This window comes from Elephas maximus, chromosome 4, assembly GCF_024166365.1.
Source record: "Elephas maximus indicus isolate mEleMax1 chromosome 4, mEleMax1 primary haplotype, whole genome shotgun sequence".
Classification (NCBI taxonomy): Eukaryota; Metazoa; Chordata; class Mammalia; order Proboscidea; family Elephantidae; genus Elephas; species Elephas maximus.
Genome location: NC_064822.1, coordinates 107,973,887 through 108,000,275, shown reverse-complemented (window position 1 = coordinate 108,000,275; position 26,389 = coordinate 107,973,887). Strand labels below are relative to the sequence as shown.

The window sequence follows — 26,389 nt, the reverse complement described above, 5'->3', positions numbered from 1 at the left end:
ATAGCTGAGAGCCTGCTGGAACATACCGGGGGGGCAGCTCCCCCTGAAAAGAGACGCGACTGCCAGGCTGAGGCTCAGGAGTTTTTGTCAGGGGACACAGGGGATCCCTGGGTTTGCTAAGCCCCTGTAACGTGCTGTCAAAAAGCAAGGAAAATGTCAAAAGCCACAGAAAATGCTGAATTCAGAGGAGTTCTACCAGGCAGGGGGCTCATGTGGCCCCCGTTGCTATCCCCCAACCTGGAAGAGCACATGCCTGTTGTGTCTGGGCTAGGACGGTCAACATTAGCAGTGGTCCTGTGAGGGTCCCTCAGGACACTCTGACCAATGCTCCCTTGCTCCCTGGCATTCTCGGTCTGCTCACAGCCCCCGGCCCTGTCAGTGAAGAGACATTGCTGCTAGGGCTGCGGAAGTGCTGCCAATAGATCAGCGCTGCAAGGCAAGGTTATTCCTAAACGAGCTGAGCCTGGCAGGAAGAAAGAGTTTGCACCCCACACCACCGTGCAGGTGTGCGGTGAGCTCACAGCTGCCCCCCAGCCATGCCCAGCCCACTTACTTCATCATTCACATCTCGACAGCTCTCCAGCCCAGCCCAGCTCTGGAGGGGATAAAAGGGGCTTGCAGGTCCCAGTAACAGAGCCACCTCTGCCTCCTCCTGAGCTCTGTTCTCGCCAACACTTCCCAACTCCTTCAGCGTCCAGTACTCTTGCTCCACCAGGAACAAGCCATCATGTCTCGCCAATCGAGTGTGTCCTTCCGGAGCGGGGGCAGTCGTGCCTTCAGCACTGCCTCGGCCGTCACCCCGTCTGTCTCCCGCATCAGCTTTAGCTCCGTATCCCGGTCTGGGGGTGGTGGTGGTGGCGGCTTTGGCAGGGTCAGCCTTGGTGGGGCTGGTGGAGCAGGTGGCTACGGCACCCGGAGCCTCTACAACCTGGGGGGCTCCAAGAGGATCTCCATCAGCGCTAGCGGCGGCGGCTTGAGGAACCGATTTGGTGCAGGTGCTGGAGGCGGCTATGGCTTCGGAGGTGGAGCCGGGAGTGGATTTGGTTTTGGCGGTGGAGCTGGTGGTGGCTTTGGGCTCGGTGGTGGAGCTGGCTTTGGAGGGGGCTTTGGTGGCCCTGGCTTCCCCGTTTGCCCTCCTGGAGGCATCCAAGAGGTCACGGTCAACCAGAACCTTCTGACTCCCCTCAACCTGCAAATCGACCCCACCATCCAGCGGGTGAGGACCGAGGAGCGGGAGCAGATCAAGACCCTCAACAACAAGTTCGCCTCCTTCATTGACAAGGTGAGACAAGATCCCTTGGACAAACCATTGAGAGTCTGCAGTCAATGCCAAAGAGAGTGGGAAGAGGGAAGTTATGCCTGGCTTTATGCAAATGCCCACATAGTTTGCAGCTACGTGCTTCCATTTGTTTTTTGAACCTGGATTTTTTAAACAGACTGGGAGCTTGCCAGGGAGGGTCCGGTTTCTTCCCAATGCAGATGTGACAACATCAGGGCCCTGTGATTACTGTTGGGCAGAGAGATGAATTCCAGGTCTCATGTAATGGGGACAATTGCAGAGAAAGATAGATGAGATCATTGGGCAGCAGCCTGAGTGCCTTTGTGGTCACCTCCGCACTGGGCCACCCTCTGGCCAGCCGTCCCTGATACTATCTGTGCCCTAACGCATGTCCTGTCCCCTCTAGAAGAACAAGGCTAGGCACGTCACTCAGGACCTCCCCTCCAAGGCTCAGGACCAGGCACCCCAGATGGGAAAGTTTTAGGGGGACAGAGTGAGGTGGGAGGGAAAACTGGTCAATGAACCACTGAAACATGAAGCATAAGTTTCTCCACCTTCAAACTCTGCTCCCCTCCAGGTACGGTTCCTGGAGCAGCAGAACAAGGTCCTGGACACCAAGTGGACCCTGCTCCAAGAGCAGGGCAACAAGACCGTGAGGCAGAACCTGGAACCCTTGTTCGAGCAGTACATCAACAACCTCCGCAGGCAGCTGGACAGCGTCCTTGGGGAGAGAGGCCGCCTGGATTCGGAGCTAAGGAACATGCAGGACCTGGTGGAGGACTACAAGAACAAGTGAGTTAGGGCGGGGTTGGAGATGGAGGTGGGTGCATTGTCTTCTTGGCATCAAATGGGCTTTATAACCAGACGTATCTTATGCCTGTGGGCTACAAACCTAAACCTTCCATGGGTATCTACAGTACTGTTAAAAAAAATTCCAGGTTCATGTTTAGAATGTTTCAGTCCTAGGCTCAGCCCCTCTGTCGGGCACTTAGCCAACAGCCAGAACAACAGCCCACACCCTTGGCACCACCTGGTGAAATATGCAATCATGTAACCCTTACTCTTTGAGACTTTCCTCCCCAATATGCTTAAAGTAAACAAAATGGGCCTCCCCTCAAAACAAAACAAACAAAACAAAAACCAGGCACTGATAGCATAGCCCAGGATGGTGTTTCAAATAATTTCTTTAGTCCTTGTGAACCAGCAGCTGGGCACCTCCTTTTATGTTTTATTTTGATGTTCTGAGAGCTGAAAAAAATACTAGAGAAATTAACTAGAAGTAGAGTTAAGGGAGAAACAGCGTAGCTTTTCTACAGGAATATTCTCGAAGCAACTGAATTATAGCAATAATACCATGAGTATCTGGTAGGCAGTTACAGGGAAAAGAGTGCCCTAATGGGTAAGGACCCTGCCCAGGGGCTCAGGCTGCCAGCGCCCCTCTCTGCCTCTGCGATGTGAGCAGGCCCTTCCCAGTGGGGGAGCAGGCTCATAGTTGACTTGGCTCAGTGAAGACCCCAGGCCGCACCTGCCCCTCCCCCTCTGACCCACACTCCCTATTCCTTTTGCCACCAGGTATGAAGATGAAATCAACAAGCGTACCACTGCTGAGAACGAGTTTGTGATGCTGAAGAAGGTGCGTGCGGGTAGGAGAGAGCCTGTAGTAGCCTGTAGCTATGCTCTCTGAAGGGAGTGGTTCCTTTAAGTCAGGATGGAAATCTGATGCAATGCCAACCATCCCTGCTTCTCTAGGATGTGGATGCCGCCTACATGAACAAGGTGGAGCTAGAGGCCAAGGTCGATGCACTGATGGATGAGATCAACTTCCTGAAGCTCTTCTTTGAGGCGGTGAGGAATGTTCTCTATTCAGGACCCAGACAGATGGCCACCGGTGACACCCAGTGATTAAGGCCTTCGGGTAGCTGGGACTCCCCAAGCTTGAGTGACTTTCACTTATTCCTAAGCTGTGGGCACAACTCTGTCTTTCCTACCCCTTTAATACTATCCGTTGCTGTTAAGTAGATTCTGACTCATAGAGATGCAAAAGGGCCACCAGGCATCCCCTTTAATGCTATTTACACTTTATTCTTTATAAGACTAATTCTGGGGGAAAAAAACTGTTAAAGCACAAAATCCTTTCAACAATCATTTTGCAGAGTGAGGCTTAGAGTGAGTTATTGGAGACATAATTATACCTTTCCTGGCTACCTTCCATTTCTCGGATACTATCCCCTATTTTTTTCCTTCCAGCGTGACAGGCTACAGAGATAGATTCTTTTAAAATAGTTCATGACCCAAAAGGATTTGAATCTGAGAGATTACATAGTAGGAGTTTCTTAGAGTCTCAATGATTTGGGTTGTTCAATTAAGTTCTCTAATTTTGTGATGTGAGTGGTTATTTTTTTCTCAAGTTGGTACATCACATCACAATGAGAGGAATATTTAAATGGAGCTGACATTAAATACCACAGAATCCTATGACTGACTTCAAGTCTGTCTGCAGGAGCTGGCCCAGATGCAGACTCATGTCTCAGACACGTCCGTGGTGCTGTCCATGGACAACAACCGCAGCCTGGACCTGGACAGCATCATCGCCGAGGTCAAGGCCCAGTACGAGGACATTGCCAACCGCAGCCGGACAGAAGCCGAGTCCTGGTACCAGACCAAGGTGGGCGCCAGGGAGAATGTGTCTTGAGTGAGAGATGGACGTGTGTCTAGGATTCTAGACCATGACATAATGTTAAGGATGGGGTCCTGAAACCTGGTGATGCCTCTTGGGATGGGTTATGGAAACAGCCATGTATACATTTCCCACATAAATCCAAGAACCTTAATGAAAATCTCACCTTGAATCTCACACCAGTGTCTCTAGGGAAGCAAAGGCACTAAAAAGAAAATTATTTAAGACCAGGTCCTTGTTGGCAAAGCCTAACCTGGCCCCAGAATCCCAGATAATTATAACATTTGCCATTTCTTTGGGATAGTGCTGTCCATGCTCATATAAGCTCAATCTTTTCTCTTTTCTGGTGGCATCAGTATGAAGAGCTGCAGCAGACAGCTGGCCGGCATGGCGACGACCTCCGCAACACCAAGCATGAAATATCCGAGATGAACCGGATGATCCAGAGGCTCAGATCCGAGATCGACAATGTCAAGAAGCAGGTAGGATGATATTGAAAGAAAGCAAGGAAGGGGTCTGAGGTATGAAAGGGAAGCCTATCTTGTTTTGTTTAAATTTTGCATGTGTGTGTGCGTGCACACACACGTAGCTAGAACAAGTACCAGTTAGTGTCTCAGTGTTCCACCATCCCCAATGCCCAGGGCAGATGTACTGGGTTCTACCTGAGGCTCCAGATAATTTAGTCTGCTTGACCAGAATCTCAGAAAGAGGCATCCAAGGCCTTGCTGAGCCACCAGTGCCCCCATTTCTCCTCTTTCTTCCTTTCCCTCTGTAGTGTGCCAACCTGCAGAGTGCCATCGCTGATGCTGAGCAGCGTGGGGAGCTGGCCCTCAAGGATGCCAGAAACAAACTGGCAGAGCTGGAGGATGCCCTGCAGAAGGCCAAGCAGGACATGGCGCGGCTGTTGCGTGAGTACCAGGAGCTGATGAACACCAAGCTGGCCTTGGACGTTGAGATCGCCACCTACAGGAAGCTGCTGGAGGGCGAGGAGTGCAGGTGGGTAACACCTGGCAGGCGTCATGAGCCCAGGATGGCCTCTCATTTGATAAAATAGAGTTTCTTCTCCACTACAGGATGTAAAATGTACACACAAGGAGCCACAATCTTGTGCGTGATAATTATGCATAGGGTTTCAATCTCACACATGTGAATACAGCTGACCCCATATAATCTGGCCACACTGTTTTTTCTGGTCTCATTCCTCACCACCAGTATTCTTGGATGCTTCTTTTCTTCCAAACAACTAAGCAACTCACCAAATGTGTCCTGAACTTTGTCCATTTTCTGCTTTTGCTCACGGTTTTCTCTCAACCTCAATGCCCACGTCATACCCACCTCCAGAAGCCTTTCGTGATTACTCCAGCTGAGTTAAACTCTCCTGCCTTTAGGTTCTCAAACTACTCCTTTTGTGTCAATCTTCTGACACTGACCATGGTCTACTTTCTGTTAGAAGGATTTCTGTCCATGTCAAGTTTTCTCATTCTATGAGTAGGTTCCTACAGGGCAGCACTGCATTATACATACACATATTTCCCAGGGCCACTTACTCATGCTTTCCAAGTAATGGATAGAGGGAAACGTGAATTATAATCTTCCTTCAGCAACCTGTTTCTAAGTCTTCTTCATTGGAAGGTCTTTCCACAGATCTATCTCTTGCTCTAAACAGTTTTTTAGGTAAGCAGATTCTAGTTTATGGAATGAGCTCTAAAAATGACTATGGGAGTTATCCACATAGATTTAATGCTATCTTTTTTTGAAGTTTTTAACTGTTATTTCAATTTTTCCCCTTTCAGACTGAGTGGAGAAGGAGTTGGACCAGTCAATATCTGTAAGTAACTCTTTACAATAATAATGACGATAGTATGGGGGTATATCTAGATACCTGACATTCCCATCCCGGTATATGGTTATTTAATACACTTAGTAGGAAGCAGATGATGGAAGGGAAAGAACACAGATTGGGACGTGAAGCAATATGGTTCATGTCTTATCTTTTAAAGGTTAGGATTATAAGGATACTCTTATACTTCTTGAAATCTCACCTCCCAATTCCCCAGTACGTAGCACCATTCTTTGCTTACTACGGTTACCATCTTTCTGCTAGGGGCCTTAAGTAAATGACTCCAGTCTTCTAGGCCTCATTTGCTACTCTTTAAAGGGGGCCAGGTTTAGTGCTCTAACAACAGCAAGATCAAATAAATTGGGCATGTGGGATCAACCTAACAGACTGGTCTCACCAAGTTCTTTCACTTTTTCCTGCAGCTGTTGTCACAAACAACGTCTCCTCTTCCTACGGCGGTGGCAGTGGCTTTGGGGGTGGCTTCGGTGGAGGTCTTGGCGGAGGCCTTGGCGGAGGTCTTGGTGGAGGTCTTAGCAGCAGTCTTGGTGGAGGTGGAGGCGGGAGCTACTATTCCAGCAGCAGTGGTGTCGGCCTAGGCGGTGGGCTTGGCGCCGGAGGCTCTGGCTTCAGTACAAGCAGTGGCCGAAGCCTGGGAGTGGGCTTTGGCGGTGGCGGCGGCAGCAGCTCCAGCGTCAAATTTGTCTCCACTACTTCTTCCACCCGAAAGAGCTTCAAGAGTTAAGAATCCTGCACCAAGTCACTGCTCCCAAGTGCAGCAACCTGGCCCATGGTGACTATCTCTTCTAGCTAGCTGCCCAAGCCAAAGTTTTCTCTTTTCTGGAGTGTAGTCTACTCCAATCCTACTGCAGAATCACATTCTTTGGTCTGCTAGAGTACCTAATCCCGTTTCTTGTCTCCCGTGTCACAATTTTATGTTCTGCTTCAAATCAGCCTTTAAGTCCCTACAGCATAGTCTTTGATGACAAAAGAATCTAAAGTTTTCCAGTGTCTAAACCATCAAAACAGAATCCTCATCCCATCTCCCCAGTTCTTTTTGGTTCTGACTACCTCCAGAGTCTGTTCAAATAAAATGCTTTTATAATATAAGATGTTGTGCAGAATTGTTCTTCAAGGTCTAAACCCAGTCTAGAGATCCCATGAAAGTTAATCTACCCAGGTTTGATTGGTTGGTTCTGTTGATAATTTACAAGGAGAATGGAATGACATTAAAGGAAAACTGGCCATCGTGGGTGATCCAGAGGCTCCAGGAGGCATGAGAGGAGGTTGCTAAATTCTCTACAGTGAAGGAGTCTCTGGAGGGCACTAGCAGAAGTGTTTGTTGTATCGTGATTTGGACAGTTCTAGAGCATTTTGTTTTTTTTGGAAGGGGCCCCATTCAAGGTGAACTGATCTGTTAGGAACAGCAGAAATGGGCTCAAGTAAAAATTGTACATGAGGAATATGTTGCCTCCAGAACCCAGAAAGGCCCAAAAGGTGAGCTTGTTAAAACGTTATGAGTGCTGAGGGTCAATAGCTGTTTTTTTGACAGGGATGGAACGGCTCTTGGCTTACAAAATTTAACTGAGGTGGCGGGACTTTGCATTATGCCTGGGGCAGTGGCCCATTCTCTTTTGGGGAGCTCCTTTGTAAATATTTATATGTCCTAAATGAATGTGTCAAATGAATTTCTTCAGAGAAGAATATCATCAATGTAATGTCATGCCTGTGCTCCTGGAGAAAGTTGGATACAGTTAAGATCTTGCCTGCAAAGACTGTGTATGATAGTAAGGCTGTTGAGGTGCTCCATGAGTAACCGGGTAAAGGTGAATTATACCACTCCTGAGGTGAAGGCTAACTGTGGCCAAGAGACTGTTGAAATACGCCCTGAACAGAATATATCAGCCAAATCTATAATAGCAAAATATTTACCAGTTGTTGATTGGATGGAGTCAATAATTTCAATAACATTGGGTTTGGGGCCTTCATGGGTAGGACCATGGCATTAAGGTGATGGCAATCCACTGTAAGGCGCCATTTATTCTTTTCAAGTTTAAAAACACGTGAAGTTAGGTTGTTAAAGGAAAAGCAGTGGGAATAAGCATCCCTTCTCTGAACAGGCCTTGTTTAATGGGTTTCAATTCCTGAAGTTCCTGTTTTAATTTACATTGGATCATATTAACTGTTTTAACAAGGTCAAATTTTGTCAAGCCAATTTGCAAGTGCCAAAGACTTAATTTAATTTTAATTTATTACTCATTGGGTCAGAGTGGCAATGCCCACTATGGGATATTTTAGGGGAAAAGGTTCTGTGACTACGGGGAATTTAGGAAAGGTGATAATTCCAATAATTAAGGTGAGCCATGCCTGTTTTTTCTCTATTTTATGTTCAGTAACTTCCCCCAAGATTATAGGTGGTTGTTGTTGCTAGCTAACCTCTAGATTGCCCCTGACTCAGGGTGATCCCATGCACGATGGAATAAAATGCTGGCCGGCCCTGAGCCAACCCCAAGATTGATTGACAATCAGACCATTGTGATCCATAGGGTTTTCATTGGTTGGTTTTTGGAAATATATTGCCAAGCCTGTCTTCCTACTCTACCTTAGTCTGGAAGCTCTACTGAAACCTGTTCACCACCACAGCAACATGTAAGCTTCCACTGACAGGTAGGTGGTGGCTATGCCTGAGGTGCATTGGCCGAGAATTGATCCCAGGTTCCTTACAAGAGGTAACTTGTTTAAATTTAGTGGGATCCTCAGGTATAATTGTAATTTTAGCTCCAGCATTGATTAAAGCCATGAAGGTTTGCCAATTGTATTTCAGCAGATGTTAAAGTTAGTTTACAACCTATGTTGTAATGACACAAAACCAATCAGCACCCTTTTATCTTTTTGTTGCATAAATTATTTTAGTCAATTCTGGATTTCCAGTTGGGTCAAACTGTGGATCTCTGTTTCAGTTTTTTTGTTTGTTTGTTTCTTCCCCCATGTGTTCAGGTTCCTTCCTTCCTTCCTTTCCTCCCTCCCTCCCTTCTTTCCTTCCTTCTTTCTTCCCTCCCTCTGTCCCTTTCTCCCTGCCTCTCTGTCTCTTTTTCTATTTCTCTGAGTGAATATACTTGGAGGGGATTTCTCTTTACCTTCCTCATGTTTATAAGTTTCTTCCTCCAAAACCAAAAAAAAACCCAAACCCTTTGCAGTCAAGTCGATTCTGACTCTTAGTGAACCTGTAGGACATAGTAGAACTGCCCCATAGGTTTCCAAAAAGCAGCTGGTGAATTCCAGCCCCGAGTTTTTGGTGAGCGCTTCAGATCAGTATTGTCAGGGCTTGAGACCTCCTCCATAGAAATAGTTGAATTAATCCCTATAACCTTGAGGATCAGAATCTTTTTCAGTGACAGAGGCATAGGCAGCAGCAGCAGTAACAAAAGCATGCACATATACCAAGAGGATATGAAAGGGTTTATGACTCATGTAATAAGGCTTTTTGGAAAGAGCAGGGGAGGCCTCCCAAGGTGGTCCAAAAACAGCTTGAGAAAGCAGGGAAAGAAGACTGGTTTGGAGTTTTTATGATTTTTAGGAGGTGGAGCCAGTCTGAGGGTTCTTGCACATGGTTTAAATTTTGAATGTCGAAGTACTCAGGCTTTCTTATCAGCTCTCCCAGATGTGGGCAGAAGAGGAAGAGCAGGATTGGGGCTTACAAGCTGTCAGCATCCAAACATCACTACAGTGTGGTTTATCAATCAAAATATTAATCATGTAACGTGCAACATTAATAGAAAATAGAAAAAATGTATAGGAATCAGATGATCATCTTGAGAGATACAGGAAAAGCATTTTAACACTCACTCATAATTTTAAAACACTTGTTAAAACTATAAATAAACACATATTTTCATAATATGATCAAGGGCATTTACCAAAAAATATAGAGAAAATATTTACTTAGTAGTGAATGATTGAAAAGTTTCACTTTGAGATCAGGAAGGAGGCAAAAATACCTATCATCGCCATAATTATTCTATATTATACTAGAGATCATAGCCAGTGCAATAAAGGAAGACAAAGAAATAAGCATCTTAAGGACAAGAAAGAGAGAAATAGAACTAAAAAATTTTTCATATAGCATCACTGTGTATGTAGAAGATCCAAAAGAATCTCCAAACTTTTAGAATATTTGGAAACTAAACAAAGTATTTCTGAATAACCCATGGATCAAAGACATCACAAGGAAAATTTTAAATGAAAACATTTTAGAGTTATTGATAATAAAAAAATCAGTATATCAAAAGTCATTGAATGCAGTTAAAATCAGTGCTAATAGAGAAGTTTATAGCTTTAAATGCTTGTATTGGAAAATAAGAAAGGATTAAAAGCAATCAATGATCTGTTTTTACACATAAGTTGTTATGGATTGAATTGTGTCCTCCCAAAATGTGTGTCAACTTGGCTAGGCTGTGATTCCCAGTATTGTGTGATTGTCCACTATTTTGTCATCTGATGTGATTTTCCTATATGTTGTAAATCCTACCTTTATGATGTTAATGAAGCAGGATTAAAGGCAGTTATGTTAATGAGTCAGAACTCAATCTACAATATTAGGTTGATCTTGAGTCAATCTCTATCAAGATATAAAAGAGAGAGGCAAGCAGACAGACAGAGGGACCTCAGTACCACCAAGCAAGAAGAGCCAGGAGTGTATGCAGTGAAAATTTCCTAGACCAAGGGAAGATGGATGACAAGGACCTTCTCCCAGAGCCAACAGAAAGGCTTCCCCTGGAGCTGGCACCCTGAATTCAGACTTCTAGCCTCCCAGACAGTCAGAGAATAAATTTCCTGTTTGTTAAAGCCATCCACTTGTGGTATTTTTGTTACAGCAGCGCTAGAAAACCAACACGGAATTTGGTACCAAGAGTGAGGTGCCTCCAGGCACCTAATGGTGGAGATGAAGAGCTTTGGAATACTTGCCCAGCAGAGTAGACATGGGCAGTGAGGCCCGAGGGGCCAAGAAGCCAAGGAACAGGAATCAGAGTGGCCTCACTTTCAAAAGGTAGGGCCACAGCCTCTGGGGTCTCAAAAGGTGGAGCCATGGCCTCTGAGGTTTCAAAGTATGGGGCCATAGCCTCCTAGGTTCCACCACTCAGTTCTGGAGTGTGGGCCTGCCTTTCAGGAGTGTCAGTGGGATGGGGCCAGATCCTCTACCCGAAGCTGAGGGGGCGGGCTGCCATGCCCAAGAGGCAGAAGAACAGGGACTACCAGGGCTGAAGGGGTAGGCTCACCACTCAGATGGACTAGGAGAATGGGGCTGTCCAAATGTGAGGGAGCAGAGTTATCATTCCAGGGCATGGAAGGTGGAGCTGAAGCCCAGGGCTGAGGGACCTCCATCCAGAACCTGGAGAATGTGGCCAACACTCAGAGTCTGGAGGGCAGAGCCACTGCCTAAATGGTCTCAGAGAACACAGGATTATTTTCAAGCCTTGAGAGCTAGTATAATTTGTTCTGCTGACTTGCTTGATGCCTGTTATCCCTTCTTTCCCTCCAATTTCTCCCATTTGTAATGGAAATGTTTACCTCGTGCCTATTCCACCATTGTGCTTTGGAAGCAGATAATTTGTATGAAGAGGAATTTTGCCCCAGGATGGAATTTGGACTTGGAGTTGATTTAAGACTTTTGGGATGATATGATAGGGTGAATGTGTTTTACATGTGGCAAGGACATGAATTTTGGGGGGCCAAAAGGTGGAATGTTACGAATTGAATTGGGTTCCCCAAAAATGTGTGTCAACTTCGCTAGACCATGATTCTCAGTTTTGTGTGATAGTCTATCATTTTGTCATCTGATGTGCTTTTCCTAAATGTTGTAAATCCTACCTTTATGATGTTAATGAGGCAGGATTAGAGGTGGTTATGTTAATAAGGCAGGACTCAAGCCACAAGATTAGGTTGCATCTAGAGTCAATCTTTTTTGAGAATAAAAGAGAGAATTGAGCAGAGAGACGGGGGACCTCATATCACCAAGAAACTAATGGCAGGAACAGAGTGTGTCCTTTGGACCCAGGGTCCCTAGACCAGGGGAAGATAGATGACAAGTACCTTCCCCTAGAGCCAGCAGAAAGAGAAAGCCTTCTCCTGGAGCTGGCACCCTGAATTCAGATTTCTAGGCCTCTAGACTGTGAGAGAATACATTTCTCTTGTTAGAGCCATCCATTTGTGGTATTTCTGTATTATAGCCCTAGACAACTAAGACAGAAGCTAAAACAAAAGGAAAAGAGCAAGTTAAACACAAAGAAAGTAGAGGGAAGGAAGTAATAAATGTAAGAGCCTAATTCAATAAAATAGAAAATGGGCAAGCGATAAAAAAAACCAACAAAGCTAAAAGTTTGTTTTTTTAAGAGAATTAATAAAATTGAAAACCGTCTAGTACATTCATCAAGAAAACAAGAGAGAAAACACAAACTACAATAGCATGAATGTAAGATCACTGTAGATTCTACAGACATTAAACAATAAGTAAATATGAACAACTTTATATTTAAAAGTCTGACTAGTTAGATGAACAAATTGTTTAAGAAACACAACTTAGCAAAACTGATAAAACAAGAAATAGAAAATCTTAATGGCACTTTTGCCAATTAAAGAAATTGAGTAGATAATAAAACTTTCCACAAAGAAGATCTAGTCCTGGGTGGCTTTAGAGTAAATCTTAGCAAATATTTAGGGAAGAAATAATACCAATATTACAGAAACTATTTCAGAAAATAAAGAAAGATGAAACATTTCCCAACTCACTTGGTGATGACAGTATAATTCTGATAGCAAAACCAGACAAGAATATTACAAGAACAGAAAATCATAGGCCAATATCCCTCATTAACATATATACAAAAATCATTGACAAAATATTAGCAAATCAAATATAATAATATATAAAGTGGTTAATATGTCATGGCTAAGTAAAATCTATTCCAGAAATTTAAGCTTAGTTTAACATACAAAAATCATTTGATATATAAAAATCATTTGATACAGTTCAGCATATCAACTAGCCAAAGGTGAAACGTTATATAATCACTTCAATAGATACATAAAAATTTTTTGAAAAAATTCAACACCCATTTATGATTATTTTAAAAAATAGCTCTAGAGGGGAGATTCCTATACCCGATAAAGGTCATTTATGAAAAACCTACAGTTGGCATCATACTTAACAAAGAAAGAGTGAGTAGGACAAGGATATCTGATCCCACCATTTCTATCCAACATTGTAACGTAGGTTCCAGCTAGAGCAATAAGGCAAGGAAAATAAATAAAAGCCCTAAAGATTGTTGTTGTTGTTAGGTGCCATCAAGTCAGTTCTGACCCAACAGAATGGCACTCTGCCCAGTCCTGTGCCATCCTCACAATCCTTGTTATGCTCTAGCCCATTGTTGCAGCCACTGTGTCAGCCTATCTCATAGAGGGTCCTCCTCTTTTTCTCTGACCCTCTATCAAGTGTGATGCCCTTTTCCAGGGACTGATCCCTCCTGATAACATGTCTAAAAGTACATGAGACAAAGTCTTGCCACACTTGCTTCCAAGGAACATTTCGGCTGTACTTCTTCCAAGACAGTTTTCTTCTTTCTTTTGGAAGTCCATGGTATATTCAGTACTCTTCCACAACACCACAATTGAAAGGCATCAATTCTTCCTCAGCCTTCCTTATTCATTGTACAGATTTCGCATGCAGATGAGGCGACTGAAAACACCGTGGCTTGGGTCAGGCACGCTTTAGTCTTCAAGGCAACATCTTTGCTTTTTAACACTTTAAAGAGGTCTTTTGCAGCAGATGTGCTGAATGCAATGCATCCTTTGATTTCTTGACTGTTGCTTCCATGGGTGTTGATTGTGGATCCAAATAAAATGAAATCCTTGACAACTTGAATCTTTTCTCCGTTTATCATGATGTTGCTTATTGGTCCAGTTGTAAGAATTTTTGTTTTCTTTATGTTGAGGCGTAATCCATACTGAAGACTGTGCTCCTTGATCTTCATCACTAAGTGCTTCAAGTGTTTTTCACTTTCAATGAGCAAGGTTGTATCTCCTGCGTAACATAGGTTGTTAATGAGTTTCCCTCCAATCCTGATGACCCGTTCTTCTTCATATAGTCCAGCTGAATAACTATGGTGAAAGGATACAACTTTGATGCACACCTTTCCTGACTTTAAACCACACAGTATACCCTTGTTCTGTTCCAACAACTGCCTTTTGATCTATGTACAGGTTCCTCATAAACACGATTAAGTGTTCTGGAATTCCCATTCTTCACAGTGTTAACCATAATTTGTTATGATCCACACAGTCGAATGCCTCTGCATAGTCAATAAACACAGGTAAACATCTTTCTGGTATTCTCTACTTTCAGCCAAGATTCACCTGACGTCAGCAGTGATATCCCTGGTTCCAAATCCTCCTTCTGAATCTGGCTTGAATGTCTGACAGTTCCCTGTCGATATACTGCTGCAGCCGTTTTTGAACGATCTTCAGCACTTCCAGCCCTGCATCCATTTGTTGAAAGGAATCAATTGGTGTTCCGTCTATTCCTAGAACCTTGTTGTCTCCAGTGCTTTCAGTGCAGCTTCGACCTCTTCCTTCAGTACTATCGGTTCCCGATCATATTCTATCTCCTGAAATGGCTGAACGTCAACCAACTCTTTTTGGGATAGTGATACTGTGTATTCCTTCTATCTTCTTTTGACGCTTCCTGTATCATTTAATATTTTCCCTATAGAATCCTTCAGTACTGCCACTTGAGGCTGGAATTTTTTTTTCAGTTCTTTCAGCTTGAGAAATGCCAAGCATGTTCTTCCCTTTTGGTTTTCTAACTCCAGGTCTTTGCACATGGTATAAAAATGCTTTACTTTGTCTTCTCAAGCTGCCCTTTGAAATCTTCTGTTCAGTTCTTTCACTTCTTCATTTCTTCCGTTCCCTTTAGCTACTCTACATTCAAGAACAAGTTTCAAAGTCTCTTCTGACATCCATTTTGGTCTTTTCTTTCTTTCCCATCCTTTGAATGACCTTTTGCTTTCTTCATGATGTCATTCCACAACTCGTCTGGTCTTGGACCATTAGTTTTCAACATGTCAAATCTACTCTTGAGATGGTCTCTAAATTCAGGTGGGATATGTTCAAGGTTGCACTTTGGCTCTCGTAGACTTGTTCTAATTTTCTTTAGCTTTAATTTGAACTTGCCTATGAGCAATTGATGGTCTCTTCCACAGTCAGCCCCTCGCCTTGTTCTGACTGATGATATTGAGCTTCTCCATTGTCTCTTTCCACATATATACTCGATTAAATTCCTATATATTCCACTGGGCAAGGTCCATGTGTATAGTAGCCACTTACGTTGTTGAAAAAAGGTATTTGCATTGAAGAAGTTCTTCGTCTTGAATTTTGCATTCTCCGCCATCGTTTCCATCACCAAAGCTGTATTCTCCAACTATTGATCCTTTTTCTTTGTTTCCAACTTTTGCTTTCCAATCACCGGTAATTATCAGTGCATCCCGATTGCATGTTTGATCAATTTCAGAGTGCAGAAGTTGGTAAAAATCTTCAATTTCTTCATCTTTGGCCTTACTGGTTGGTGCATAAATGTGAATAATACTCATATTAACTGGCCTTCCTTGTAGGCGTATGGATATTATCCTATCACTGACAGTGTTGTAGTTCAGGAGAGATCATGAAATGTTCTTTTTCATGATGAATACAATGCCATTCCTCTTCAAGTTGTCATTCCTGGCATAGTAGACCATATGATTATCCAATTCAAAATGGCCAATACCAGTCCATTTCAGCTCGCTAATGCCTAGGATATTGATGTTTATGCATTCCATTCATTTTTGATGATTTTCAATTTTCCTAGATTCGTACTTCTTACCTTCCATGTTCTGATTATTAATGGATGTTTGCAGGTGTTTCTTCTCATTTCAAGTCATATCACATCAGCAAATGAAGGTTCCGAAAGCTTGACTCCATCCACTTCTTTAAGATCAACTCTACTTTGAGGAGGTAGCTCTTTCACGGTCATCTTTTGGTGCCTTCCAACTTGAGGGGCTCATCTTCTGGCACTGTATCAGACAATGTTCTGCTGCTACTCATAATGTTTTCATTGGCTAATTCTTTTCAGAAGTAGACCACCAAATCCTTCTTCCTAGTCTATCTTAGTCTGGAAGCTCAGCTGAAACCTGTCCACCATGGGTGACCCTGCTGGTATTTGAATATTCGTGGCATAGCTTCCAGCATCACAGCAACACTCAAGGCCCCACAATATGACAAAATGACAGACGCTTGACTGGAAAGGAAAAAATTAAATTGTCTTTAGTCACATATGACATGATTGTATAAGTAGAAAATTCCTGTGGAATCTATAAAATGCTACTAGAACCAATAAATTTTCTGTCATTATAGCCAATCAATTGTATTCCTATATACTAGCAATGAACAACTGGAATATTAAAAAACAAAACATCATTAGTAATAGCATCTTCAAACAAAATATTTAGATATGAATTTAACCAAAAATATGCAAGACCTCCACACCAAAAACTATAAAATATTGCTAAAAGAAATTAAAGACCTGTATACAAAAACATATTATGTTTATGTGTAGAAAGCCTCAATATTGCTAAGGTGTCAACTCTCCCAGAATCAATCTACAAAGTCAATGCAATCAAAAACCCTGGTAGACTTCATTGTAGAAACTGACAAGATGATTCTAAAGTTAATGTGGAAGGATAAGCATCTTGAAATAATCAAAACAATCTTAAAGCGAAGAAAGTTGGATAACTCACTCTACTAAACTTCGAGACATACTTTAAGGTGGCAGTAATCAAGACAGTGTAGTAATAGCATTAAAGACAGACAAACAAATAGTGGAACAGAACAGAGAGCCCAGAAAGAGTCACACTTAAATAGCCAGCCAACTGATTTTGACAAGGGAGCCAAACCAATTCAATGGGAAAAGAAAATCTCTTTTAAAAATGGGAATGGAATGAATGGATACTCACATACATGAAAGAGAACCTCAATCTCTACCTCACACTATACACAAAAATGAATTCGAGATGGATCATAGACCTAAATGTAAAAGCCAAAACTTTAAAGTTTCTGGCAGAAAACATAGAAGAGTATCTACATGACCTTGGAGTAAGCAAAAATATCTTAGCCCATACATGGAAATCACTAATCATTAAAGAAAAAAACATAAATTAGACTTAATCAAAATAAAAATTTTCTGTTCTTCAAAAGATACCATTAAGGAAATAAATAGGTAAGCCACAGACTGAAAGAAAATATTCCCAACATGATTATCTGACATAGGACTTTTATCCAAAATATGCTAAGAACTCCTACAACTCAATATTAAAAAGACAACACAACAAAAAATGGGCAAATCACTCAGAAATTTCACAAGAGAAGATACATAACTAGTCAATAAGCAAATAAAAAAGTGTTCGACATCATTCAATATGAGAGAAATGCAAATTAAAATCACATAAGATACATACCCACAAGAATGACTAACATGAAAAGATTAAAAATGCCAAGTGTTAGCAAAGACGTGGAGCAAACTGAACTCTTGTGTATTGCTGGTGGGAGTAGAAAATGGTAAACCACTTTGGAAAACTAATACACTTTTCTCCTATGAAATATCAATTTCATTCCTAGGTATTTATGTAAGCAAAATGAAAATATTTGCCCACACAAAGACTCATAAGTATGTTCATGACAGCTTTATTCACAGTAACCTCACCTGGAAATATCCCAGGAATTTATCAGAGAATGGATAAATAAGCTGTGATGTATTCTTACAATAACATACCATTTCAGCAATGAAAAGAAATGAGCTCCTAATACTCATAAAAACGTGGAATGAATCTCAAAAACCAGACAAAAAAACTATATACTTTATGATTCCATTTATGGAAGGTTTTAAGAGAGACAAAATTAGTCTATGGTGGAAAAATCAGAACAGTGATTTCTTGGGACAGTGGGATTGATAGGGAAGGGGCAAAAAGGAATTTTCTCAGTTTATGAAAATGTTGTATATCTTGATAGTGGTGTGGGTTATAGAGGTACATTAACCTATCAGGATTGATTGAACTCTGCACGTAAGATCTGTGCATTCAACTGTACATAAATAATACCTCAATAAACAATTAAAAAAAATAGAATTTCACTTTTCCAGTTTCTGTAGTGGAAACGGGAAAGGAAGAAGTGAATTGGGAATGAAAGCTAGATTAGTGAATCCATAGTTTCTGCCTTAGGGTCTCAAATTTCCTGCTTCCATTGTGTGTTCTTCTGTGCCTATCAGGAAAAATCCAGGCTATTTCCCAAAGCAGCAGAGGGAAGGGCAGAGGAAAAGTGGAAGGAAGTCAAATTTATCAGATCCTCCTGAGGCCTCACGTGCAACATTACTTCCACAGACTTATGCCACGGTATCAATGATCTGTCACTAATCCCAACCCTAGGCAGATGTACGTACTAAGATGTTCCAGGAGACTGCATCTCACCCAATCACTTAACATCTAAACCACGTACGTTGTGCAGTGGCTACTTCCATCTGTCAATCCTTTATAAAGGATTGACAGATGGAAGTAGCCACTAAATGCCAAGAAATCTCAGAGGAGACAATTTGAGGCAGGTTTGCTCTCTAGGATATTCATATTCTAAGAGCCAGACGATTTTCAGATGAACTTTTGGGGTAAGAATTGCCCACTACATTCGTAATTAACCAGACGTTTTCCCTTTGCTGAAAGAAAGGAAGTTTAACAAGAAGGCAGATGTACATACCAAGATGTTCCAGGAGACTGCACTTCTCCCAGTCACTTAACATTTAAACCAGGTACCTTGTGTATCTCATTAGGGGGTTGTTGGAGCATTCCCCTCTCACCACTACCAACTACACTTTTCTTTAATGGCATGGGAAGTGAGGTGGGCCCAGCAGTGGCAAGAAGACAAAGCCAGAGGCTCAAAGTGGAAAAAAAAAAATAAAGGGAGGTGGGGGTGTGAGGAGACAGTGGAGGGAAAAACAAACCAGCCCACTGATGACTCTCCTTGGAGATTTTACTGGTCCCTCTGGAGCTCTGGCTTGGCTTCCTTCAATCCCTGTTCATACTAAAACCTCAGGGTCTTTACAGGAAGAGCACCTGACCCCTCCTACCCTCACCCATGCCCTTTTGCACTGCTTATGCTAGGCATGCCCAAACCTGGTCCTACTGTTCAGCTCACCTTCTTCCCACCTTCACATCTTCTCTGAAGCACTTCTTTTCACCTCCAACATCACTTCTTGCCTCAGATCACCAAAACGTCTCATTCATGAGATACACATTGCTCCTCCTCCTCCAGGTGGTTTCCCCACATTGATGTGGAAAGCCAAGGATTGTCTTCTTTTCTGAGTATGCTCTTCAGTCCCCAGCTCCATTACGTGGTTATCGTTGACTTATCGTTCAAGCGAATGTGCACCTATTCAATACCAGTACCTACAGAGTAAGTAAAAAATAAGTGAACACGTTCAAAAATGTATTAGTATGTGTTATATGAACATGTCACCAAAATAAGGGAACAATCAGAGTTATTTCTGTTTGAGTTACGAACACTCAACAGGTGCTTCTCATGCCACATGACCTGCATCAATCCTGTACTGTAATAATTAGACTCTCATCCATCCCAGACCCTTTTTCACATATTACTTTTGATGGTTGAAATGGTACCCACATTGCTTCTCTCCGTTTTCTCAAGTCTGTGAGGAACAGGTGGGACAAACACAAGGTCTTGGTATATCCTCGCTAGAAGAAGTCACATGGAGTGATATCTGGGGACTGTTCCCAAGGCAGTTCAATGCTTGGAAACAATCATCTCTTCAAAAACTGTGGAGAGTGTTCTTTAAATGAACTCTGGACCCCATGGTTGGCCTGAGGTAGAGCCCCAACGCATTGGAAAATGAAATTGTCAGAGACTTCCTGTAGCTGTGCAGAAAGCCATTTAGCATGTCCAGACATGTGCTTTCTACCAAAAAAAAAAAGTGCACCACAGATTCATGTACATGAAAATTGAGAAATATAAGGGAAACTCTACAACTTAGTAGTCCATAAACAAACTTAGTAACCCATATTACATGCATATAAATAAGCTGGTTACTAAGTAATATGACTACCACCTGTCTGTCAGTTTGTCATTCTGCGGTGGCTTGCTTGTTGCTGTGATGCTGGAAGCTCTGCCACTGGTATTTCAAACACTAGCAAGGTCACTCATGGTGGACAGGTTTCAGCGGAGCTTCCAGACTAAGACAGACTAGGAAGAACAGCCTGATGAGCTACTTCCAAAAATTAGACAATAAAAACCTATGGATCCCAGCAGAACGTTGTCCAACTCACTCGCTTTGAACACATTATCAGGAGGGACCAACTGCTGGAGGAGGACATGATGTTTGGTGAAGTAGAGGGCCACCAAGGGCAAGCAAGACCCTTGGTGAGAGTGATTGTCGCAGATGCCACAGTGATGGGCTGGGACACGCCAGCAACTGTGAGGATGATGCAGAACCGAGTAATGTTTCATTCTGTTGTACACACGATCACCATGAGTTGGAGTTGACTCAACAGCAGCTAATAACAAAGTAATAAAATTTTCATAGTGTCAATACTCTTGGAATCACTCCGTATGTCATAGAAGGCTGCATTGTCCACTCCAGCCTTGGTGCTACCGTCTCCATTCTTTATACATGTGGCTGCACGTGTTTCTATTTCAGTGGGCACCCCTGGGGCCAGAACCGGGTCTGTGGGATTCCCTCTGAGCAGCATCATCCTGCTCTGTGGCTTGCAGGATTAGGCACTTAGTCTCAGGCTGTTGACAACAATGACAATAGCCTACCCCTCGTTCTCATCTGCCAGTTCCACCCAGGGAGGCTGAAAGACAAGGCAAATCCTTTGAGGCAGAATTTCCGCTGGCTCAACCTTCAAGAGCTCCCTCCTGCCCTTCCTCCATGCTGGGAAAAATGCAAGAAGTTCATGTTAACCTGGGCTCAGCACAAAGCCTCTCCTGGTTCCATGGCAATCCAAGAGAGCACCGGAGCATATGGAGGCTCTCCTGGCAGAGAAGAGGCTGGGCTCAGCAGCCCGCCAGGGTGGAGTCAGCTGTCACCTGTGTTACTCACACTGCTTGCTTTAGTTTCTCTCACATAGTTGGTTACCCGAACTATCATCTTTTGTTCTGATCTTATTATGAAGATTCTGGCCTTCCCCACCCTGCTCCTGTGGGAAAACGGAACTCCCTGGGGTGCCACCATTCTGGGTCACTGGGGAGATTTTATCTGAGAGGCCAATTCTCTAGCCATCCAGTGACCCCCACTGCCTGTGAACACATCCTCTCCTGGGTGCTAGGGCAGAGAAGGGGCTGTACTCTACAGCAGGGTACTCAGCCCCAGGGCAACAGTCTGAGAGTGGGCTAGGGATCCAGAAAAAGGAAGATATAGAAAATCAAGTACAAACTTAACCCTTTAAGGATTGTAAAGGTGGGAAAGAGTAGACTCAGAATGAATCAGCCAGGGGGCCCCTGCTCTCCAGCTCCACCTCTGCTCTCCTGGGAGCCCTCATCATCCCTCATGAGTCCTCCCAGCTGCTGACCTCACTCTCTGCCAGGGCCCCTGGAATGGTCTCCCAGGGCATCCCTAGCAGGTGGTGAAGAGGATTTTGAAAACATAGCTACTAACAGAAGTATATATATTAGAGACCTTCTTCTAAATCTACCAACAGGAGAAATGTTATGTGTCAGGAGATTGAACATGATACTTTATACTGCTGGTGCACGGGCCAAGCCTAGGCCTAGATAACATGTTGAACCTAAAGCATCCTCTGAGAGGCTCAATGGTTGAACGTGAGGTCCCTGCTGCAATTCAGTTATATACTTCACTCAGGGATGAGTCCTACCCACCCTCAAAAAGATGTAAAGTCAGCTCTAAAAGAGGACTTGATCTGGTCATGTGTGCTGGTTGATAGCCACCTGGCCTTGTGTGCATAGCCTGAAGGGGGACTGGAAGCTGACAGATGATGATGTGGGGAAGCCTGATTCCCGAGGAGGGAGAGCAGCTTCCTGGGCTTCTGCCAGGGACTAGGCTCCTTCCTCCAGCCATGTTTTCCTCCAGGACAAAGTGCTGAATCTACCAGGGAACAGAGCTCTGCCATGCCCTGCTGCTCTGAGCCCCAGTGGGTTTACAGACTGCACTTCTGATCTGGTCACTCCTGTGCCATCTGTGGCTGTGTATGCCAAAGGTATCAAGGGCGATTCCATATGCATGGCTTCCTAGGCCTTTACTCACATGACACAAGCCTGCAATGGTGGATTCATCTTCTCTCACTGCCCCCACAAAATGCTGCACCTGTGCTCCAGCTCATGAAGCTTCTCATGGGTTCCTGAATACATCAAGATTTCTTATACGTCCATTATGAAAATAATGATATTAGCTCATCTTCATCAAGAACAGTGCCTGCCACATAGTTGGCCCTCAATGAATATACATTGACTGACTGACTGAATGAATGAATGTTCTCTATACATATTGTCCTCCTAAGTTCAATGTTCCTATAAAGGAAGTGCTACATTTTATTCATGTGCTATTCTCTGTATATGCAGGTCCCTGGTTTGTGCTTGACCTCTAACTGAAAGGTTGGTGGCTCAAATCCACCCAGTGGCACTGTGGAAGAAAGGCCTGGCGATGTTCTTCCATAAAGATTACAGCCAAGAAAACCCTAGGGAGCTCAATCCTACTCTGGTACACATGGGGTCACCATGAGTCAGAATTAATTCAACAGCAACAGGTTTGGGTTTTTTGATGTTTTATTCTCTATATCTATCACTTAGGCCTGGCACATATTTGTTGTTGTTGTTAGGTGCTGTAGAGTCAACTCTGACTCAGAAAGGAAATGTTGCCTAATCCTGCACCATCCTCATGATCACTGGTATATTTGAGCCCATTGTTTTGGCTATGGTGTCAATCCATCTTAACAAGGGTTTGGCTCGTTGTCGATGACCCTCTACAGGTGCTCAATAAATGCGTGCTATTAATTATGTAGAACCCAGTGCAATTTCCCAGCCCTCTGAGCAGGGCTTGGAAACTGATCATCAGAGCATGGGGCATATATCTTTCTTTAAAGGCAGCAATGACTAGAAGCAGTGCTAAAATTTGATGTGATGCACAGTTGGGTTTGTTGCTAGGGAAATGAGGGGGGCAGTGTGGGAGAATCCAAAGGAAATTTCAGGAAGCAAATATTTAAAGTCTGTGTAGGAGGGAAGGGAGGAAAGAGTGAAAGCAAGGAGGCAAGCAGAAAGGAGGGAGCCTCCAGGAAGAGGGGCTTGTAGTCCAGATGTGCAGATGCTACTAAAAGTGGAATATGGAACAGGGTAGGCAGCAATGCAACTGCCAATGGCTGAGGTAGGGTGGAGATGACAGATGGAAGAGCAGGGGTTTGATACTAAGTGGAACAGAGACCTACAGAGGGGGTGCCTTGAGCTGCACTCCCTTGTGCTACAGTGGAAGTGAATACAGCCCCAAAGGAGCTGGGGGAAGAAAGAAACTTTCAGATTTACTTCAGATGGTACTGCACCCAATTCTCTCAGAGGGTAGTTGTGACAGAGCTAACATAGCAAGGGAGCTCATGGCTGGCTCAACCCTGAGGAATGTATGAAAGGGAAAGATCATCAGGGACCAATGTGACTGTCTGAAGTCAATAAGTAGTGCTTAGCAGGCTGTGGACCAGGAATTTAAGGGAAGTTCTGAAATATCTTTAATAAGTGGAGCTTTGAGCTCCCCACTTGGGCAGCACACTGGGAGGCTTGGAGGTAATCAAAAGCATGGAGGGAGAGGAAGTGGGAAGCAGGTGTTTCTGTTGGACCTCAGCCTCAACCTTCAATGACTTCACCTGTCATCTTCGATTCCAGAACTCCAGTTTCCAAAGCACTGCCTAATGACTAGGCATCATGGAAGTTTGCCCATTTTGGAGAAGGAAAAACAATTTGATTCCTTAGGGGTACCAGCTCCCCAGGAGGAAAATTAAAAAAGCTCTGATTTATAGCATTTCCCAATTTCAATATTGTAAATATCCTTATTATGGGTTATTTCAAGCTACCAGTGATTTACCTACTGGCTCGAAAAAATTCGGAACATATGACATTGGTTCTCATTACAGGAAATCACTGTCTGGGTAGGGTGCTCTTGCCTCCTCAGCATACAGTAAGCCAGGCACTATGCCGAGAGCTAGAAATAAGGAGACACAGTTCCTGGCACAAGCTGCTTACAATCTAGTAGAGAAGAGAATAACTGGCAATCATAATGCCAAACCACTTCTGTTGGCAAGATTTTAAGACTAGGGTGGGAGGGGGCAATGGTGATACATGAAACTAGAGAAAGGAGTAAAGGCAAGGTATCCAAGGGTCTTATGAGAAAGATTAGGGCACTGGGACTTTTTTTTTTTTTTTTGTACTTTAGGTGAAGGTTTACAGAACAAACTAGTTTCTCATTAAACAGTACATGTATTGTTTTATGACATTGGTTAACAACCCCATGACATGCCAACACTCTCCTTTCTTGACCTCGGGTTCCCTATTACCAGCTTTCCTGTCCTCTTCTGCCTTCTAGTCCTTGTCCCTGGGTTGGTGTGCCCCTTTAGTCTCATCTTGTTTTATGGACCTGTCTAATCTTTGGCTGCAGGGTGAGCATTGGATGTGACTTCATTACTGAGTTAAAAGGGTCTCCAGTGGCCATACTCTCCGGGTTTCTCCAATCTCTGTCAGTTTAGTAAGTCTGATCTTTTTTGTGTGAGTTAGAATTTTGTTCTACATTTTTCTCCAGGCCTGTCTGTGACCCTCTGTTGTGATCCCTGTCAAAGCACCCAGTAGTGGTAGCCAGGCACCATCTAGTTGTACTGGACTCAGTCTGGTGGAGGTTGAGGGAGTTGTGGTCCATTAGTCTTTTGGACTAATCTTTCCCTTATATCTTTAGTTTTCTTCATTATTCCTTGCTCCCGAAGGGGTGAGACCAGTGGAATATCTCAGATGGCTGCTCACAGGCTTTTAAGACCACAGACTCTACTCACCAAAGTGGAATGTAGAACATTTTCCCTATAAACTATGTTATGCCAATTGAGCTAGATGCTCCCTGAGACCATGGTCCCCAGCAATTCCGTCTCTCAGGGAGTTTGGATGTGCCTATGGAGCTTCCATGAGCTTGCCTTGTACAAGTTCTCCTGGCTTCCCCAGCATTGCACACTGTCCTATAAGGCTATACTCATATCCATAGGGCTCCACTGTGGGAGGCTCATAATCTTTGCCACCCCTTTTGCTACCCCTCTGAGCTGAATGTCACTGTGTAACCACACTGTGGAGCCTCATAAGCTTGTCTGCAGCATAAATTTGAACCGCGGCCACAGTTGGAGAATCATAAGGAGCTACACTTTGCATGGAACCCACCACCTTCCACCTGCATTTGAGAGCATTGAGGATCCCCCCTCACTCCAGCCCTGCAAGCCCAGAGCTAAGCTACCTAATGCAAAACGGGAGGGATACAGCCAACATTACATTGTTTGGAGGAGTGCTAGGAGCAAGGTTGGTCAGAAACCACAACAAAAATGCCAGAAAGAAAAGTAAGCAATCCAGGCAGACACAGAGATGGTCTATTCCTAAGAGAATCTTCAACACATTGACAAGCAAAACCTGTTTTCACTTTCCTTGCCTTTTCTTCAGAGTTCCCAGCATAAAGGACAACAAAAAGGGGGCATCCCAGCATTAGTATTTATAGAACTGCTCGACTAGCAGGGTAACATTGATCAAGGGGGTTAACTAATTTAGTGAATAGGGAAAGAGTATTGGGGTGCTAGGAACTCTGTCTGCCATCAAGAGAAAGTGCCTGGAGTGTAAGCTATCCCCAAGAACACTGGGAAAATGCTGCTGCTCCTAATTGACATTCCAATCCTTCCTACCCAACCGGGCATCATCCACGCCAAGCCTCTATCCCAGAGAGCTGAGTGGATCAAAACACTGCACCACAAGAAGGAACACATTCCCAGAACTGGGTGGAAGCACATTCTTGGTCAGTCATTGTGCAACCAGGGTGGAGGGAGGGGAGATGCTTCCGTTGTCTTGGAAAGGTGTTTCTTTCCTGCCAGATGCTGAGTTAGCACCTTCTTTGGGCAGGAAACTCCCTGCCCTCCCGAATCCCATGTCCCCCCAAATTTTGGAGAGATGGGACTGCTCATAAAATAGTAACAAGAGTTTTTCTCAGGCTTATCTCAACATGGAAGTTTGTCTTTCCTCCCACAGCTACCTCCTGAACTAACGTGTTCTCATAGAACAACGTGCCTAGAACTGCTCTCAATTCTTCCCATACACAGTACTTTATGTCTGGACTGGAAAAAATGGACCTCTCTCCCCTCTAAACCAAGCAACACTCTCATTTGGCAGTCTGCCCACCCTCCTAAGGTATGTAGAGATTTGAGATTTCTAGCACTGAGATTAGAAATATAAATTTGGAATTTACTTGTGACATCAGTCCACTTGCAAGGGCACATTTTTATGA

At 43.7% G+C, this 26,389-nt stretch overlaps 1 protein-coding gene across 1 annotated transcript; it reads left to right on the top strand.

The window, feature by feature from the left end:
* The first annotated feature begins 607 nt into the window (after positions 1–607).
* On the top strand, positions 608–6,886 carry KRT5 (keratin 5). The gene is made up of 9 exons (XM_049883212.1): positions 608–1,282; positions 1,857–2,071; positions 2,852–2,912; positions 3,029–3,124; positions 3,780–3,944; positions 4,313–4,438; positions 4,732–4,952; positions 5,750–5,784; positions 6,219–6,886. The coding sequence occupies exons 1-9, from the start codon at positions 728–730 to the stop codon at positions 6,536–6,538; spliced, it is 1,794 nt and encodes a 597-aa protein (XP_049739169.1). The 5' UTR covers positions 608–727; the 3' UTR covers positions 6,539–6,886.
* The last annotated feature ends 19,503 nt before the right edge of the window (positions 6,887–26,389 follow it).